The 18,469-nt window shown below is 50.8% G+C and overlaps 1 protein-coding gene across 2 annotated transcripts in view; it reads right to left on the bottom strand.

Moving 5' to 3' along the window:
- Positions 1-18,469, bottom strand: part of Klhl25 (kelch like family member 25) — a 32,757-nt gene that overhangs the window by 6,798 nt on the left and 7,490 nt on the right. For both annotated transcript variants that reach the window (XM_076848819.2, XM_076848820.2), the window contains exon 2: positions 626-2,430. In XM_076848819.2, coding sequence (XP_076704934.2) covers positions 650-2,419 — 1,770 coding nt within the window. In that variant the 5' untranslated portion in view covers positions 2,420-2,430 and the 3' untranslated portion in view covers positions 626-649. The remainder of the gene's footprint in view (positions 1-625; positions 2,431-18,469) is intronic.

Genomic DNA, 18,469 nt, shown 5'->3' with positions numbered 1-18,469 from the left:
GACACTCCCTTCCAGTTTTGGTACTTGCCACTTGATGTTGCCTCTGACCAGCTGCAGGAAAAACCACAACCCGCTCAGAAGAGGCGGGGCCAGAGCAAACCTTCCTCCCACTGTTCCTTCCCCTCACTAGACTCTTGCCCATCCCAGACCTGGCCTAAGTCCTGGTGTCTCCTCTCTCTCCTTTCACCCTCCTGAGAACCTAATGTGTCATATGGCTCTCTCTGTCTGTGGCACCTTTACTGGTTTCCATTTAACAATTTCTCACAACCGTGGTCCTAAGAACAGAGACCAACAGACTCATGGGCACCTGCTCCATGGCAATCCCCACTCTGAGGCCTGGAGGAATGGCCTCCCTTAATTCACATGCCCACCTACCTGCCTGTTGTAAGGAAGGCCTCCTCTCCAACTCACGCATGAAACAGAGAGAGAAATTCCCTTGCACGCCAGCAAGCATGCCACTCTGGCCTCAACCCAGGGTTACCTGTCCCTAAATCCCAGTCATCTGCTGTTCACCTAGCCTTCCCTGGAAGACACAGCAACCATTAGCCAGAGTGGGAACATTATCCAGAAGTGTGTCTCCCCTGGTCTTTCTGGGTGCCCAGAGCAGTCCCAGGCTGGGGCTCACCTGGCTGGGCTCTGCAGGTGCTCCTCACGCCGGCAGGTGCTTCCAGGTGCTGACAAAGGCCGTGGGGATGAGTGAGTAGGGCACGGTGGTGATGCAGTTCCACGTGTCCGAAGTGGGGTCATAGCAGTCTAGGGTCTTACACCTCTGGGTTCCAAAGTAGCCCCCAACCACGTAGAGCTTGTTTCCTGAAGCCAGGGCATGGCAGGACATACGCTTGGCAGTCATGTCACCGATCCGTGTCCACTGGTTGGTCTCACAGTCGAAGCGGTAGGCTGAGGCAGCTGTGAATTCTGTGTCACCTCCCATGATGAAGATCTGGCTGCCCAGGACAGCAGCAGCTGTGTACCGCCAAGGTTGGGGACACTCAGCCTTGATAGTCCACCGGTTTTCTGATGGGTCATAGCACTGGACTTTAGATACCATGTCTCGGTGGATGCTGGTCCCTCCAAAAACAAAAAGCTTCAGCTTGGCGCTTACCACTGCAGCGTTGCTGACGCCGTCCCTCAGTGGGGCAACCATCGTCCACTTGTTGGCTCCAGGGTCATATTTCTCTACTTGCTTCAGGGAGACTGAAGGCGAGGCCGGGAAGACACCGGCCAGGGACGTGTGTCCCCCTACCACGTATAGACAGTTCTCCAGCTCCGCCGAGCCATGGCCAAAGCGAGCGATCAGCATGGGTGCTGCCTTGGACCACTCCTCATGGACAGTATCATACACCCAGACATCCTTGGAAACCCCATTCTCAGAGCCCCTGCCTCCCGTCACATAGACCTTGCAGCCAATTGCAGAGGCACTGAACTCCTTCCGGGGGCTGGGCAAGTCTGCCTTGGGGATGATCTCCTTGGCCTTATGGTCCACCTGGTAGATCTTGTCACACATGAAGGTCTGGCCCCCCAGGATGAGCAGCGTGTGGCCTGCCTTGCGTGGCCGGGCACAAGGGCTGGTGACCACCCCATCGTTCTGCAGGATCTTGGTCTTGCAGTGGAGGGCCTCCTCTATGATGAGTTTGGTGCGCTCGTCCGCCATGAGGAGGGCCTCGCCGGAGACCGCCTCCTTCAGGCAATCCGACGGCAGCAGGGCCAGCCGCACACTGCGCAGGAGCTCGGGCAGGTGGGCCTTCCGCTCCTCCAGGTCGTGCTTCACCCACTGGAGGATGGCTTCAAAGACCACCCGCTCATCCTCGGTCTCCAGCTCATCGCTGGAGATGAGGTCCAGCAGCGTGTCCTTGGACAGGCTGTTGAAGTCCTCGCTCTGCCGCACGGTCTCGAAGTGCACCAGGCACATTCGCCAGGAGAACTCGTAGAGCCGGCGGCACTGGTGGGCGTCGGACAGCAGCATCATGCCTAGGCAGTTGGAGGGGAAGAGGTTCTTCTCCAGGAACTCGGCGGCCGCGTCCCGCACATCATGGAACTGCAGCATGTCGCCGGCCTCCAGCAGCGACTCGGCATTCTCCTCGTTGATGACGATGCGGGAGGAGTAGGCAAAGTCCAACAGCAGCTCCAGCACCTCGGGGTGCAGGTTGTCTTGGAAGTTGACCGTGTCATCCCGGCTCTCACGCAGGCCGTGACTGAACATGGCCTCGAAGTAGCGGCTGGAGGCGGCCAATACGGCCCGGTGGCAGGGGAAGGCGCGGTCGCCGGCCCAGAGTGTGACGTCGGTGAACATGCGGTGCTTGCGCAGCGTGTTGAGGTGGGCCAGCACGCAGTCGGGGTGGGAGGCCTTGTGGAAGAGGGTGATGTTCATGGAGCCCGTACTGCTCCGTGACTTGCGGGTCTCGTGGACGCTGACTGACATGGTGCGCCAAACTGCAGGGGGAGGGACACAGGTGAGAGAGGCCTCTCCTGCCCACAGGCCCTCTTGGTGGCCCGGCCTTCAGCCCCCAGCCCCACACACCCTGGCCTCTCCTTCCCCTCCAGTCTGCTCAGCTCTGGCAAACCATCCCCACTCCCTAAGCCACACCTCTAAGAACAATGGGCACCAAGGGTCTCTCTCTGCCCTGGAGAAACTGACTTTGTTCCTAGGTTGGAAACACTAGGACACATCTTTGGGCTGAAGATGAGCCATGCCTGGGGTAAGCTCCAGCTAGGGCTGCCTCTCCTAGTGAAGAGCACATGGGAGGCATCCTGATTTGTGTAGACAGAGGCCAAGGGAGCGCTCAGTAGCATGTGCCCTTGACCACACTGCATGCTCAGGAGTCCTTGGTTGAAGGGTCTCTTGGGAGCCCCATTGTTTAGTGAGAGCAGCCTAGGCTCAGAGAGGCAGAGCAGCTATGCCAGGAGCCAGGGCCAGGAATCCCATGCAGGCTGTCCACTTCTGAGGCCCGTCTCTACCCTCAGTTAGCATATGGAGGCTTGGATTCCTGAAGAATTTGCCATGGGGGACTTTTTAAACATGTTCCCTAGGACCAGTGAGCACCCCAACAGAACCTTCCATATTCCCACCCCCACTCCCACCCTGTGCTAGGCTGCGAACAGTAGGAGCCAAACACCCCCTTCTCCCTAAATGTTCAGTGTGGATATGTTCTCCAAATCCAGGGGTCTGCAGAGACCTCTGCACCTAGCTGGGATGAGTGAGGGTTTGGAGGTGAGGCCAGTTCACCAGTGACTCACCCTGGGGAGCAAGACAAAGGCCTGGGATGACAGTGAGACACTCTCAGCACCAAAGCAGCCATAACACTCAAAGCCTACAGTCCCTTCCTGATCCCTCTAGGTAACCACAGAATCTCGGCCACCAAGGGTGTGTCTCCTGCCTCCTGTTCTGCTGGGCACCACAACTGTGCAACTGGACTGGCAGAGGTTCACCACCTGCTTCACTCTGGAGGGTTCAAAGCACTTTGGCTTTGATCCAAATTCAATTAAATTTGAATTTGGGAAAAATTCCAAAGCATTTTAAAGTCCAGCAAGACCCAGTTTAGTATTGTCAAAGGAAGTTCTCACCAACAAGACAGGAAGAATCACATGCCTCAAGAAAACGCAGCCAAGAAGCAAACTGCATTCCTGTATCCTGACCCCCCCAAAGCCTGTGCTGCTTTCCTCCCACTAGCAATGGTGGGCACAACGAAGTTTCTTCTTCACTTTTAATTTTCAAAAGTATATAACTCCCCTTGCCCCCACCCAAAGTCAATTTTCTACTTAAGTATAATCTGGTAAAGGAAGGAAGCGATTTCATGCTTCACTGAAGTTGTAAATTAGCGTCCAACTTCGTTTTTCTCTCTCCTTCCTTGGCAAAGAACCAGAGAAGCCACAAACTAATGTAATCAGTTTACTAATGCCCCCAAGATCCAGGCAGACCCTGGGACCTTCCACAGACACTGCTATGTGAGGCTGCATTCCCGAGGTCATGAAGCTCACCTGCCTGGGAGTGGGGGCGAGGATGCTATAGGGCTGTGTACAGGGATCTCTGCCACTCCTGCACTCTGCCTGGGGTACCTCTCCCCTTCTCTGTACCTCAGTCCTTTCTTCTCCAAAGTCAAATCCTCATTCAGCTCAGGCCTCTGTGATTCCCTCACTGGGCAATTATTTCTCAAGCCTGCCCTGAAGCTGAGGCCCTAGGATAGGGAGTCATGGAGGCTGAGAGGCTGTGCTGACCGGTAAGTTGGAGGCTTTGTCAAGGCCCCTGACCAGTGGGAATTGCCCAATATGAACTGTGGACCCTGTAATGCGTTTTCCCAAATCTTGCTGTGATTGCTAAATCCTCATTCCAGCTTCTACTCCCTCAATCCCTGGCCTCTTTCCCCAGCGTGGCCGTTCACCCGGGAGCCCTATGCTACCCCTCTCTGTGAGGGCCATTTTATGAGGCAAGCGTTGCCTCTGATTTGTAGACCAGGTTGGGGGGCCGAATGTGGGCTCCAAGCCAAGGACTAAGAAGGACTCTGGGACTCTCAGCCCAAGCCCTCATCCCCCAGGGGCATGTGGGCTCCACCAGTTCTGCACAAGACCTGCCCCTGACAGGCGGTGAGGGTGGAGTTCTTGCTTTCCCCACAGCAGAGAGGACGATATACCCCAAGCTTGCAGATGGAGGCCTGAGGGGTTCTGGTGCGGGCAGTGCCTCACATGCAGTGATCCCCTCCCTAGCCCCTTACAGATCCCAGGTCTGCGCTCTCCAGGCAGGTGACCATGGGCTGCAGGGCCTCCACACTGGTGTTCCCAGGGCACTGGTGAGGACATCCAGACGGAGGCTCCATTCAGAGGGGTTACAGGTAAGATCAACAGACTGAGGAAGTGCCCAAGTGGGGTCAGATCCCAACAACTGCCCTGAAAGGCCATACAGTAGTGACCTCTGCAGAGCCCGAGATGACCAGTGTCTTGCTAAACTCACCATGAATGCCTGCTTGACAACACACACCAACAACTCTCACTGTACCACAGCAGGTTCCCGCTTACCATCAGCTGCCAGCCAGAGTAGTAGAGGCACCTGCCTGGCTGTTTCTCAGCTTCCCACCTCCTTTGGACAGCACCTGCCTCTGGGTCAGTCTCCCAGTGACAGTAGCCATTGTCTCGCCATATCCCAAGTGAGGCACTTGGACCCAATATTCAGATAAGGAATACTAAGGCCCACACACATTCCAAACCTGTTATTTAGTATTGTCTCCCTAGCTGCACAGGAGGCTCAGCAAAGCAGGGACCATGTGTAGTGCGCAATGATGCGCCTCAACACCCATCATGAACAGCAGTCCCTCAGTTTGATGGCATGGACCCATCTGTCCCTTTCTCTGGTGGTGAGACAGTCCTGAGACACATTCAGCACACGAAACTCACCTCACATAACATCCAAACTGACTGCTCCCAGATGCTGTCTAGACCCAGAGGGCAGGAAGACCACGGTGGTAGTGAATGCTGCCCAGGTGGCTGCAGCCACGTGTGTGCATGAAGGACATTGGCTGTGTGTCACTGAACCAGCAGGATGCCCCTTCCTCATGCTGACACCTGGCTATTCTCTGGGTGCCCGCTGCCTCCACCCTCCTCCACTCCAGGGTGGGCATTTGGTCCTGGATGGCTCAAGAGGCACATCCCGCCAGGCTTGGGTAATCAGTCTGTGCCCATGACCCAGTGGGGATGGCCTCACACCACAGATGGGCCTTAAGACTACTCTATGGTGTACACAGAACTTTCAGGAGAGACACAGGCTTTTTCTCCTCACTAGACTAGACCAGGACTGGGAGCAAGGTGGATGATGGCTCTGCGCGTGATGGAGTCTGAGGGAGGACAGCAGAGCCCCTCATTCCTGCAGGGCTACTGCTGGACTGCACTCTCTGTTGAGGTCAGTCACCTGCCACCATGGGTCCTGGCTGGGACAAGGACTCACAGGGAAATCAGTTAACTGAGGCTGCTGGCCTTGGTAAAGGGTCTTCCTGTGTATGTCCCTCTGTTCTTTCCACCTCCAGGGAGCCCAACCTGGCTCTGAGGAGACTGCTCCTGTGTGTTCAGTGCCAGTTATGCCCCAGCCCCTGCCACAGGAGTGCAGTGTAAAGCAGAGGCAGTGTGGGGGGAGGGGGGCATCTTAGAGGGAAGAAGCAGTCCTGTGTGGCCTCCCTGCAGCCTCCCCATCTTTGGTGGCTACCATCAATCAGACACTCTCACACTATAAACATGTCAGAGAGGCTGTGATTATCTAAGCATTGCCCTAGGGTTTGATGAATTGAAGGCACAGAGCACAAGTGCACATCACTGCAAGGCCACAGACCGGCAGTTCATCATCCTGCTGAGAGGACCGATCACCTCAGACAAGGCCACTCGCACACTCTGCCTGGTGTCCCTACCTGCAAAGGAACTATTAAAATGCACCAAACAACAATGTGCGCAGCCCATGTCTCTTAGTGCTGTTGGGAGGTTAGCCAAGTGCACGGTGAAACAAAGTAACCCAAATGAAGGAGGCAAAAAGTAACAAAGGGGGTGAGGCCTTCAGGAGAACACCTGCCACATTCCCGGGACTCCAGGGCTGAAGGCTCCACTCTGAAGGGAAAACCAAGAGGCGATGCTCTCTGGGAGGCCTGACTCCAGGGCACAGCACCAACCCCGCCTCACCTGGCTCCACCTGAGGAGCCGGCAAGCCCTCTGAGTCCACCATTCTTCACTGGAGGCCAGTGGGGTGGAGAGACGCTCCCTGCTCTGCTTCTGGGTGGCTCCTGGGTGTGGATAGCTCAGGGCTATGTTAAGAGCTCAAGGCTGCAGCAAACCCACATGGCTTCTCTGGTTCTAGTTGGAAAAGGGGCCAACGGTGTGCCAGTCTCTGGGTCCAGATGTCAGCCTCAGAGAGGAGCATGCAGCTGGACCTCCACCGCACCAGGCTGGGTGCTCTGGTGCGGTGAACAAAAGGCACAGTAGTCATGGCAACGGCAGGGGCCAGCACTGACGGCAAGGCAAGCCCTGCCCTTGCTGCCCAGGTAAACACCGGGAGAGCCGGGACACCAACAGGACCACAAGAACCTGGGCCCTGCCACAGCCCATTTCTGTCATTCCAAGTTTCTGTTGTTGTTTTGCAGTTCTGGGGTTTTACTCCAGGGCCTGGAGCATGCTGGGCAAGCGCTTCACCACAAGCACATTACCAGTCCTTCTGATTTTGAGACAAGGTATCAGTAAGTTGCCCAGGCTGGCCTCCGCAATCCTCCTGCCTTGGCCTCCTGAATGGCTAGGATTAAGGATGTGCACCATGGCACCTGGCTCCCCCACCCCGCTACTTTTTTTTTTTTTGGGGGGGGGGGCGGGCGCAAGCACTCTACCAACTGAGCTATATCCCCAGCCCACAGCTCCCAATTTAATGATACGAAGACAGAGGTTCCCACCACACTCCTGAAACACTGGCCTGACTGCATTTTCTGAGCTCCCTACTCTGACAGGGGTAGGGGGGGTCACAGCAGGGGGACACAGCAGGGGAAGGGAAGACAACAGAATGATAGAAGTCTCCCCTCCCACCTCCCTGGGGAGCCCTGCCCTGTCACCCCCTCTCCTGAGGGCTGGCACTGCAGGCTACGGTACAACCAGCTGCGGGGACAGGTAGTCAGGTAGTCTTCGGCCTCCCTAAAGTTCAGAGAGGCTGTGCCCAGGCCAACCATACAGAAGGGCAGTGCCCAGAGGTGGGGGGCTCTGGAGGTGCCCCTGTCAAATCAACTTCAGAAGCAGAGGAGCAGCTCAGGGGGTCAATCCCGCCTTGGAAGTGGAGTCTGTTGCCCCAGACGCTCATTGCCCTCACTTCCTGCTTGCAGTTCTGATCACCAGAGACACCAGCAGATGTATGCGAGGGCTGACCACTTGGTTCTGACTCACCCGCCCTAAGTTTCCTGAATTCCATGTACCACCTGCCAGGCACAGGAGATGGGGATGGCCTGCGCTTGGGCTGGGGAGGGAGGGCGGGAAGGAGTGAGTAAGCAAATGAGCGCACAGGGTAGACTTACTTCCTGCGTGTGTGGACAGAATCAAATGGTCTACAGAGGGACAAGAGGGTGGGGTCATCTAGGCCCTGTAAATGGATGTGAGCTGACACTCAAGAGCCAGAGCAGGTGAGAAAGGAGGGCTCCAGGCAGAGGTTAGCAAGTGCAAAGGTCGGGTGGAAGTGAGGCTTCAGGAAAGAGAGAGAGGCCTGAGAGAGAGGGGCCAGGGGGAGCTCACGTGGGCGAGTGGGGCAGACATACCTCCCACTCCAAGGGGGGCTCTATGCCCTTGCCTTGAGCCTGTGCAGTTTCTGGGACCACCACTGGCCACAGGGCGACACTGCCCGTTCTAAGCTGAGTTCTTCACTTCATCTCTGTAAGGCTCACTCAAGGGGAGGCCAGCCGAGCTGGAGGGAAGGCAGACTACCCCGGGGGGCAGTGCTGAGGAAGCTAGTGCCGGCCACATGGCGGGCAGGAGCTGCCTGGCCTCCCCTGCTGTTCTGGCCACCTGGGCTCGGGAGCCAGCCATGTGAGTGAAGGTCCACCTTGGACATTCCAGTGGTAGCGCGTGCGAGATGGAGAACAGAGGACCCCAGGTGGGGGCTGGAACCGGAGTCCCAGCCTCTGACCTCACTCACTACAGTACTCACAGGTCAATCTATACAGACAGACAGCCAGCCACACACACAGTGTGCAGTACTGGGGACTGAACTCAGGGCCTCACACACTCTAGGCAAATGTTCTTATCACTAAGCCCAGGTCACCCAATCTAAAAATCTGAGATGAATCCTAATTAAGCACCTGTTGCATACCAGACTGTGCTGAAAACCAAAAGAACAAAAATCAAGATGTCCGGGCAATACAAAACACACTTGGGTGCTGGGAGATGGGAGAGGTAGCAAGTAGTTTGGAGCTGTTCTCTCAGGGTATTCTGCCCCAGTTTCACTAATATAACTGTCAAGGAAGTGCTAAAAAAAAGGTCAAAGTTTCTCAATGCTAATAGTTAGGAATAGGGATCCTGAAGACAGCTCAGCCATTACTGTGCAACCTTAGGCAAGTTAACTCATCTCTCTGGTCCTATTTTCCTCAATTATAAAGTGATGATTTAAAAAGCAGCTACTTTACAGGGTTGTTGTGAGAGCTGGCTGGGATGTCAACTGGAAACCATTGAGAGCAGCACTGCCTAGCATGCTTACTGGGTCAAGGTGCTTTATGGCCATTGTCACTACACTGTCACCATGTAAAGAACAGAGTAGATACTACTGGTTTACTGTTTCCGCATTTCCTCTTTGGATAAGGGGGTTTCACTGGACAATTTTTAAGACGTTGATTTTTTTAAATCAGTATGTACTATTTTACAATTAAAAATACTGAAGATCTCTGTCAAGCCTGTCAGATCTGGGTTAACCCTGAGACCGCACTGACGAAGGACTTAAGGACTACCAAGCACCCTCCACGTGTAGGTCAAGGCACTGCGACATATTCCCGGGAGAGGCTTTCCCACCTGTGGCTCCTGCCCAGCCCTGCCCGTGTCCAGCTCAGGAAGCCCACCAGGGCACAGGGTCATCGGTCCTTTCAATTTTCCAATGGAAGCCAAAGCACCCTTACTGAGCACCCAAATCTCACTGTTAACTGAAAGTAAAATGAATGACTGCTGGATCTGAATCAGAGCCACAGAACATTCTAGTGAATTATCAGACCATGAGTCCTTTCCCCAGATGTTTCTGCTTTTCAAAGGCCTTCAAAAAAGCCAAACAATTACAAAAACCCTTTACACACATCTATTCAAAAAGCCGCAGGGGCTGGAAGGGAGCTCCATGGAGACTCTTGTGCTTAGCAGGCCCGAGGCCCTGGGCTCCATCCCCAGCGCCCAAGCCAAACACACCAAATCTGTGCACATCCTGGGGTTTTTTTGTTTTTTGTTTTTAAGATGCTGCTGATCAGAACTATTTATGTATTCCACTGTATGTGCATTTATTTATTTTTGTTTTGAGCCTTTTTATTACGGGAAGAGGTTCAGTCAGATGGCCCAGTGGTCAGATGGCCCTGCCCTGGGCCCCCAGCCATCTGTCCAGGGCTGTGCTAGAATGCAGAGTGGGTCTAGAGGGTCTGGAATAGACAGACCATCACTATACAGTGTAACAATAGGCTTCCTCTTCAGGGGGACCCCAGATGCCCCTGCATCAAACAGCTCCCTGTGAAAGGCGGGATGGCAGGCCACCACCCACACCTGAGCTTCCCCTAACAGAGCAGAATCACACCCTCACCCGGTCCCAGCGGAACAGCCTGGTCTCCACCTGCTGTGCTGAGGACCAGCTCAACAGGGTCATGGCCCGCTCACACCTGCACCTCCCAACACGCAGGGCCCGGGCAGACAAAGGGGTGGGGACAGCACACGTCACTGCAGCGCCACTGCAGCTCCTCACTGGACGCAGCCAACGTTGAGCACACTGGTGGAGGCCAGCTACCAAAGCTCCTGTGATTGATGGTCACGTCCCTGGCTGACTGCAGCCACGGTGGTCAGGGAGTCGGAGCTATTATTACAGGTTGATGGGCATTATTGAGATTGATGTCTTCCCTAAGGAAGGTTCACTGTGCTGGGCCTGACCTCGACAGCAACTCTGTCTTGCCAAAGGCGGTACAGAGCTGGAGGTGAGGGGTCAAGGCCTGTGGAACCTGCTGAAAGATGAAGCAACACTTGCTGCAAGAATCAGTAGGTCAGGAGGGATTCTGGTCAGGCAGGGAGTCAAGTCATGACTGCATGTACTTATTTCACACTGAGCATTTTACATTATCAGACTTAATCCTGACAACCAAGTACAATATGGTCATGACTGTTTTAGTCAGAATAAGTAAGGTTACACTGCAGCAACAAACAACCCCCAGACTGTGTAGTGGTTTCACAGGACAGAGATTTATTTCTTGCTCATACCACATTTTGTGGTTATAGTAAGCATTCACCTTATCACTGTCACTCTCACCTTATTCCTGTCACTCTCAGGAAACCAGATGACAGAGCTGCTACCCCGTCACCAATCACTGTGCCAAAGAGAGAAAGGAGGGCTCTGGAAAGCATAGCACTGATTAAATGCCTGGCCTGGAAGGATACACACTCCTTCTGCTCACAACTCACCTGCCAAAACCAGTCACACAACTTCACTGGCCCGCAAAAGAGCCACAAAGTGCAATCCTACTATATACTCTACTATTTCTGCAATTCACAGATAAAAAACAACAACTCAGAGGTTAATGATAATGAAGAGCTCTATGTGGTGACTAATCTAATCCCTACCAAAGCCTTAGGTGCAGCTGAACCTGCACTTTACAGGTTAGGAAACTGGACAGAGAGATATTAGGAAACTTGCCCCCAACCCCCTGGGGAGTGGTGGGCAGAGCCCAGGATTCTGGCTCAAGTCTGTTCCAACAACAGCACAACACAACCCAATGTCACAAAACTGGGGAAGGGGTGGCATCTGAATCCATGTCCGATTCACTCTTTCCCCCTCTACCAGAGGGGACAGAGAAGAAGGCCCACAGAAGTTTACCACCAGCTTCTGGCACCAGGATAATGTCCTCTCCATCCACCCCAAGGAGCAGCCTCTTACAAGCCTTGGCACAATCATTACAGCAAAATCTTTAGGCAAATCAAGGCCTGTACCCCAAGACATCCACTGCAGGTAAGAATTCATGTCTCACAGGCTGGGGATATAGCTCAGTGGTAGAGCACTTGCCTAGCATGCATGAGCACCTGGGTTCAATCCCCAGCACTGCACAAATAATTAAAAAAAAAAAAAAAAAAAAAAAAGAATTCACGTCTCTCCTGAGCAACAATGGGTCCAGTGGGATGCAGAATCTCAGGTCATTTTGTGTTCTGTGTTCAGACTCCACGTGAGAAAGGCCATCTTAGGGAAGGAGCCTAACCTCTCCCAGGGCTTGTCTTGCTACTCAAGGCACCATATGGATTTGGCCAGTTCCTCATCAACAAATCTTTTTTAGAAAAGCTGTCTGGCTAGGAAAGAAGACAGCAGAGCCCTCCCACGGGAGCAACTGAGTGGGCCACACACCCAGCCCAGGGCAGATGCAGTCACAAAGGCCAGTGCCCTTCTGCTCAGGCAGCTCTGCAACCAAGGAAGGAGGCCAAGATGAACTCAGGAGCTCAATCTGTTGTCTTTTACTGAAAAATACAACACAACAGTAATGAGAAAGATAACAGATACAAACCCTAGACCCACGCCCTTAGATAAGCACTTCCAAAGAGGTGCAAGAGATGAGAGGTGGTAGATGAAGGTACTGCCCCTATGTGGGGACAAAGATCAGTTCCTAGGGGGCAAAAGAGTCTTGTTTTTAGGTACAAAGCAGATACACACAGTACACTGAGAGACACAGGTCTACAAGGGTATTAAAATTTAATGGGGGTGGACAATTTAGAAAAAAAGGTTGAAAAAGATTTTGGGATGTAGGGTGCTAACAATAGAAATCTGAGAAACATTGCAAACAGAAGAACTCTTTCCATTTTGGTTTCTTATTGTCAGCTTTTATCCACAAATAAACAGTTCTGAATTGTTGCAATTGGGCTGGGCGCATGGCTCAGCAGAGGGTATAGGGCTCAGCATGCATGAGGCTCTGGGTTCCATCCCCAGCATCACATAAAATGAATAAATACATTCGAAAATTGTTGCAATGATAGATACTGTGTTACACTGTTTTTACCTTAGCTTTTCACATAATTGCCATTTTCTATCCTACATTCACTACTGCGCAAAGGCTGTCTGAAGGCCTACTGTGGGCACATGCTGAGGAGCCACAGGAATCTCCTGGCGCCTCAACGTCTGTGGTTGTCAACTATAAATTTTAATGTCTCTGAAATATATAAGAACCATAATTTATTATCTATTCACCCGTAATTTTTTGAATTTTTATCCCCAAATAACATCTTTGCTTTGGCTGAATTACTATTTTCTCTTGAGAAAAATTCTTTGGAGAATGATGGAGATGCCACACTGTCCTAAAAGTTCCGCTTCCCAGGTAGGCTGTGCCAAGCCATGCTTAAAGCCCTCCAACAAAGAAGCTTCTCCCATCCAGGGAGGGAGGTACAGGCCCCTCCCTGTCCATCAGGTGTATGGCAGGTGCCATCCAACCCCTCCAGGTCACATCCCACTCCCATCAGCTCAGCAGGGCTGCTGGACTGATTGTCCCTGTCCCCCGGAGCTGGGAGTCATCTGCCAGCCCAGCTATGGGTCTAGGCAAGAGCAGAGCCAATAAAAGGGACACCACTGCTCTAGTCACAGAGGGGTCAAGAGCCCAACACTCGGGCTCTCCCATCTGGTGAAATAGCGTAACCAGAGCAAGCCAGAGAGAAAGAGAGGGACGTGAGCAGAGCTCCCTTCAAAGCAAACACAGCATCCCCGGGGGTTCCTCCCTCCTCCTCAGGACTACACGGCCCTCTGCAAACAGGCGCTCCCTCCTGCTGTCTAGTCCACAGATGGAACCCTTAAAAGCACGCTGGCCTAGATATCACTTTCAACGAGCGGCCTGGAGAAAAACGAACCAATCAGAGACAGCAGGGAAAAAACAAGAGTAAAGCACCAGCATTTGCTAGCAGTAGAGCTCCTCCCGTCTCCAGAGCTCTGTTCCTCCCTAGCTGTGCTGGTGAGAATGGAACAGCTCCTCCTCTCCCCATGAGGAGAGCACAGAGTAAGCAGGAGGGCAGAGCCTCTGTGCCGGGCACCGTACAGGTACTTTCACTGGGTCCTCTCAACCTCTCTGCAAGGCATCACTGGCCGGATAGTACAGATGTGCCAGCTCAGGCGCCCAGAAGACAAGAAACCTGCACACATCCATGGTTTAGTCGGAGTCAGTGCTCAAGGCCATGTCAATCCGGGACCCCCTGCGTCCCAGCACTCCCACTTCCGTGCTGAGACCTGGGCCCCACATTTACATTCTCAGGGCTTCAGTTTTCTCATCTGTAAAATGGACATGAAAACTACACCAACCACAAAGGACTGCTGAACAACTAAATAGGGGAACTGGATATACACAACTCAACACAGAGCTTGACGCCTGGTGCCAGCTTTGCAAGGAACTTACAGGAACATAGTCACTCTTCCACTGCTTAATCTAGGATCTCTTTATAATGTAAAAATGATTGAGGACCCCCAGGTGCTTTTGTTTATGTGGTTTTGTCTATCAATATTTACCATATTCAAAATTAAAACTGAGAAAAATGTATATGTTAATTAAAAAATAAAAATAGGGCCGGGGGGTGATCAGGTAGAGCCCTTGCCTAGCATGCACAGACCCATGGTTCCACCCCTAGAAGGAAGAAGGAAGAAAGGATCAACCCATTATATGTTGTTTTAGACAGCTGTCCATGGCTGTGACATAATATCTGAGAAAAACAACTTAAAGAAGGAAAGATTTGGGCTCATGGTTTCAGTTTATGGTTAGTTGGCTCTGCTGTTTCTGGGCCTGTGGCAAGAAATAGGCAGGGAGCATGTGGTAGGGGAAAGCTGCTCATTCCATGGTGGCCAGGAAGAAGGGCAGTGTCTGGAGACAAAATATCCACCTTGAAGGCATGCCCCCAATGACCCACCTCTTCCACTAGGTCCTACTTTACCTTTAGTGGGTAAATTTCTACTACCTTCCAATAATCCACTGAGGACCAAGCCGTCAACACATCAGACCTTGGGAGACATTCCAGATTCAAATGATAACATCTTAACATAAATAAGAGTTGTTTTTTATAAATTAATTAAAAAAAAAAAAAAAAAACTATTGACAATAGTAGCTGGATTCTCCTACCTGCTTTTGTACTTGACCTGCTGAGTTGGTTTGATTACAGGCTATGAAACCCAGTCTCCTGTGGCTGGACAAGGCAGAAGATTTTAAGAGTCTTTTTGGATCACTGTGGACACACTTCTGTGATATACTACACTAAGACCTGACATGTGGTAGCTTCTTTAAGGCTTGTTGCAATGTGGAATCTGAGCCTCTGTCTATGAACTTTTGTCTATGAACTTTTGTACTCTGACATTCTCCTCCACTGGCCTGTCCTGCACTTTGAATGGATCGTTTACCCAGGCATGATTTTGTAACACAGTGCATGGGTCATTTGGAAAACACTGGTACAGAGTTATGTACCCAGAAGAAAATGAGTGAACAAGCATCATCTTAGAATTACTGTGAAAATAGTTTTGACCTGTGAACCCTCAATCTCACTTTGAGGACGCTGCATGGCAGAACTTTCTTAATCTCCACATTAATCATGCCTTCTTTTAAGAACAAGAAACTTCTGTAGAAGTGTGGGGGCCTGTATGGGGTCCTCCATTTCCCCCTCCCCCAGTTTGTACTACCACATAGCCAGCTGCCAGGGGATCCAGCATCTTCTAACCCACAGGTGGCCATCACCTTCTAAAACACTTGCCCTGCTCTGCTCCTCCCTTCACTATCAGAAGGTTTCCTCTCCCATGGACCACCTTGATCTTCTCCAAAACAACAGTACTTGGTGGTTTGCAGAGGGCAGGGCCTTGGGCAGCAAAAGTACACCATGCATGGGCTGCTGAGCTCGGGCATTGCAGTTGATGATTCTAGGTCTCTTGAAATTACATATGTATGTATATTTATAGCAAATACATGGGTATCCATAAATAGCCACTCACTCATGTGAGTGTACACTTTGAACATATCGTTGAGCCACCAAGTTCCATTAAACCTTCCATGATGGATCTGTGCATTAGGCCTTCTTTCCTGGTCCTATCTTTATTGCTGTAGACTGGGTTAGCCCAGGGCCCCTGTCCCCACGTCTCCCCACTTCCACCAATACAGTACCAGATGGTTACTTGTTGACTACCCTCCTGCTCAAAAGCCTGATAGGAGGCTTGGCATCTGAACCTCATTCAATCTGTTGCCCCTGTTCCAGCTCCACTGTCCAACCTAGCCCCTCTTCCTCCATAATCCTTATTAGGTCACGCACTCTGGTCTTCACATTTGTTCATCAGTACAGGGCCTTGTACATAGCAGATGCTCAAAAAAATTAATGCAATGATTAATTTCTAGGTACCTACAATATGCCAGGCCTACAAGTGCCAAAGAAGTGGTAAAAAATAAAGCACCCCTGTCTTCTCTCCTGGAATTACCATTCTAACTCCCTCTGTTTCTTTGCTGCATGCAGTACTGTCACATTTCTCCTACTGCTGGTCAGCATTCTTCAGTTCTTTATGTTGCTGTTTATTGTGCCCCTATCTACATTTGCAACTCCTCGAGGGAGGACATATTCTATGTCATATTAGATGTTCACATTAGATTGACACATTAGATGCTCAATAAATTCAGTGGAATGGAAAGTGGATTAACCACAACATTTACTGGAGTAAAAAATGAAAATGATCCAGAGATCTGTTAAACCCACATAAAAGGTCCCCAGAGTCTGCCATTTGAAGTATGATTGACATGTTTCATATGTAAACATTTTAAACGCTAGATGGGGAAAAGCCACCCTCAACCCTGTTCTGGATAGTGGTCCGTAAATCACACAAAGCAAATCGGAGAAACTAATCCTAACTAGTCTAGCAGAATGGCTGGCTATGAAGTGTCTCTGGTTTCAAATGCTAGCACCTGTAAAACCAGCCTGTGTTACTTATAGTCTGAGTCTCAGTTTTCTCATCTGGAAAAAAGATAGCATAAATAAACAATAAATTTTAAATAACTTTTGTTACAATGTATCTTATAATACTTCTAATTTATTGGTTATTGTTGATTTCTTTCTGTGCCTTATTTTTTTTAAAGAAAGAGAGAGAATCTTTTTTGTAGATGGAACAACACAACGCCTTTATTTTTATGTGGTGCTGAGAATCAAACCCAGGTCCCACGCGCTGGGCAAGCGCTCTACCGCTGAGCTACAATCCCAGCACATCTGTGCCTTATTTTTAAATTGAACTTTTATTATATGTTGTGTATACAGGGAAGAATATAGTATCTATAGTGTTCAATACTCTTTAAGGTTCTGCGCACCTGTTGGAGGTTGTGGGATATGTCCTCCAAGGATAACGGGGGCTTTTGTAACTACCCCTAGCTCAAGGTACTGTCCTAAAAATTAACTGAGAGACAAGACATCAAGAGTTAAGCACAAGGGGGCAACGTAAAGTTCACTCAGTTCATGAGAACTGCTGTTATTAATGCTGGTGTGGCTGATGTATCCTGCCAGCAGAACTCCTAGATGACTCCTGATCTCCACCTGGGGTCTTATTCCTGTGAACATGCTGTTCCATACAGCAAAGGGACTTGGCAAATGAAATGAATCTTTGCTCCAATCAGGTGACCTGAAGAGAGGGCGACTATTTGTGTGAGTGTGACCTAGTCCATGAGCCCTTTAAAAGCAATTTTCTCCTGCTGGTCACAGACTGAAAGTCAGGTTTTTGAAGCAGAACAGGATTTGAAGCCCCTCTGCAGGGCTGAAGATGGAAGGGGCAGGTGGCATGGAGGGAACTCAGCCCTAAGACTACCCAGAACCCAATTCTGCCAACAACCAGAAAGAGCTCAGACACGGGATCTCCCCAGAGCTCAGGATGAGAGCCCATCCCCGACACCTTCATTTTGGACTTGTGAAACTTGAAGCAGAGAACCTAGTTGAGCTAACACAGACTCCCAGCCTGCAGAACCATGCACTAATAAATATGTTTAAGCTGCTAAACTTGTGGTGACTTGCCATGTTGCCATAGAAACTATTACAAAGCCCCCGTTATCCTTGGAGGACATAACCCACAACCTCCAACAGGTGCCCAGAACCTTAAAGAGTACTGAACACTAGAGATACTATGTTCTTCCCTATACACACAACATATGATAAAAGTTCAATTTAAAAATAAGGCACAGAAAGAAGTCAATACTAACCAATAAAATAGAACTATTGTAAGATATATTGTGACAAAAATTATTTAAAAGTTATTGTTTATTTTTGGAATTTTCCATTTAATAGTATCATACTGCAGTTCACCCCGGATAACTAAAACCATGAAAGTGCAAGTGCAGATAAGGGGGCACTACTGTGCAGGCCCACTTGGCCTCTAGCCACAATGTATATGTATTAAAAGCATATCAGGTGCTCATCTAAAAGGTTCTGGGAAAACTTGAAGTGTTCTGCATTGTTCAATTGCTGGCTGTGTGAGGTTTGAGAGCGGAGGCTGTCTTATTTATCTCTGGCATTTAGCACAGTGGGTAGCATGGGTTCTCAATAATTTCATTTAATAAAGTTCCAACTTCCTGGACTGTTAGGAACAACATGGCTTCACCAGGCTGGCCTCACCGTTGCATGTGCAGCCAATTATGAGGTGTTCATGGGCAATTATCTAGGCCAACCCCAGCAAAGTCCTTTTTTTGGCCTAGAAGAAACTGCGGGCACTGAAAACTTCTGAGGATGCCGTCCAGCAACAAGGGTAGCTGTGAGTCCATATGCAAAGATATCTGGCTTTACACACCAAGTG

Source organism: Callospermophilus lateralis, chromosome 3 (genome assembly GCF_048772815.1).
Source record: "Callospermophilus lateralis isolate mCalLat2 chromosome 3, mCalLat2.hap1, whole genome shotgun sequence".
NCBI lineage: Eukaryota > Metazoa > Chordata > Mammalia > Rodentia > Sciuridae > Callospermophilus > Callospermophilus lateralis.
This window is presented reverse-complemented; position numbering and strand designations above follow the sequence as displayed.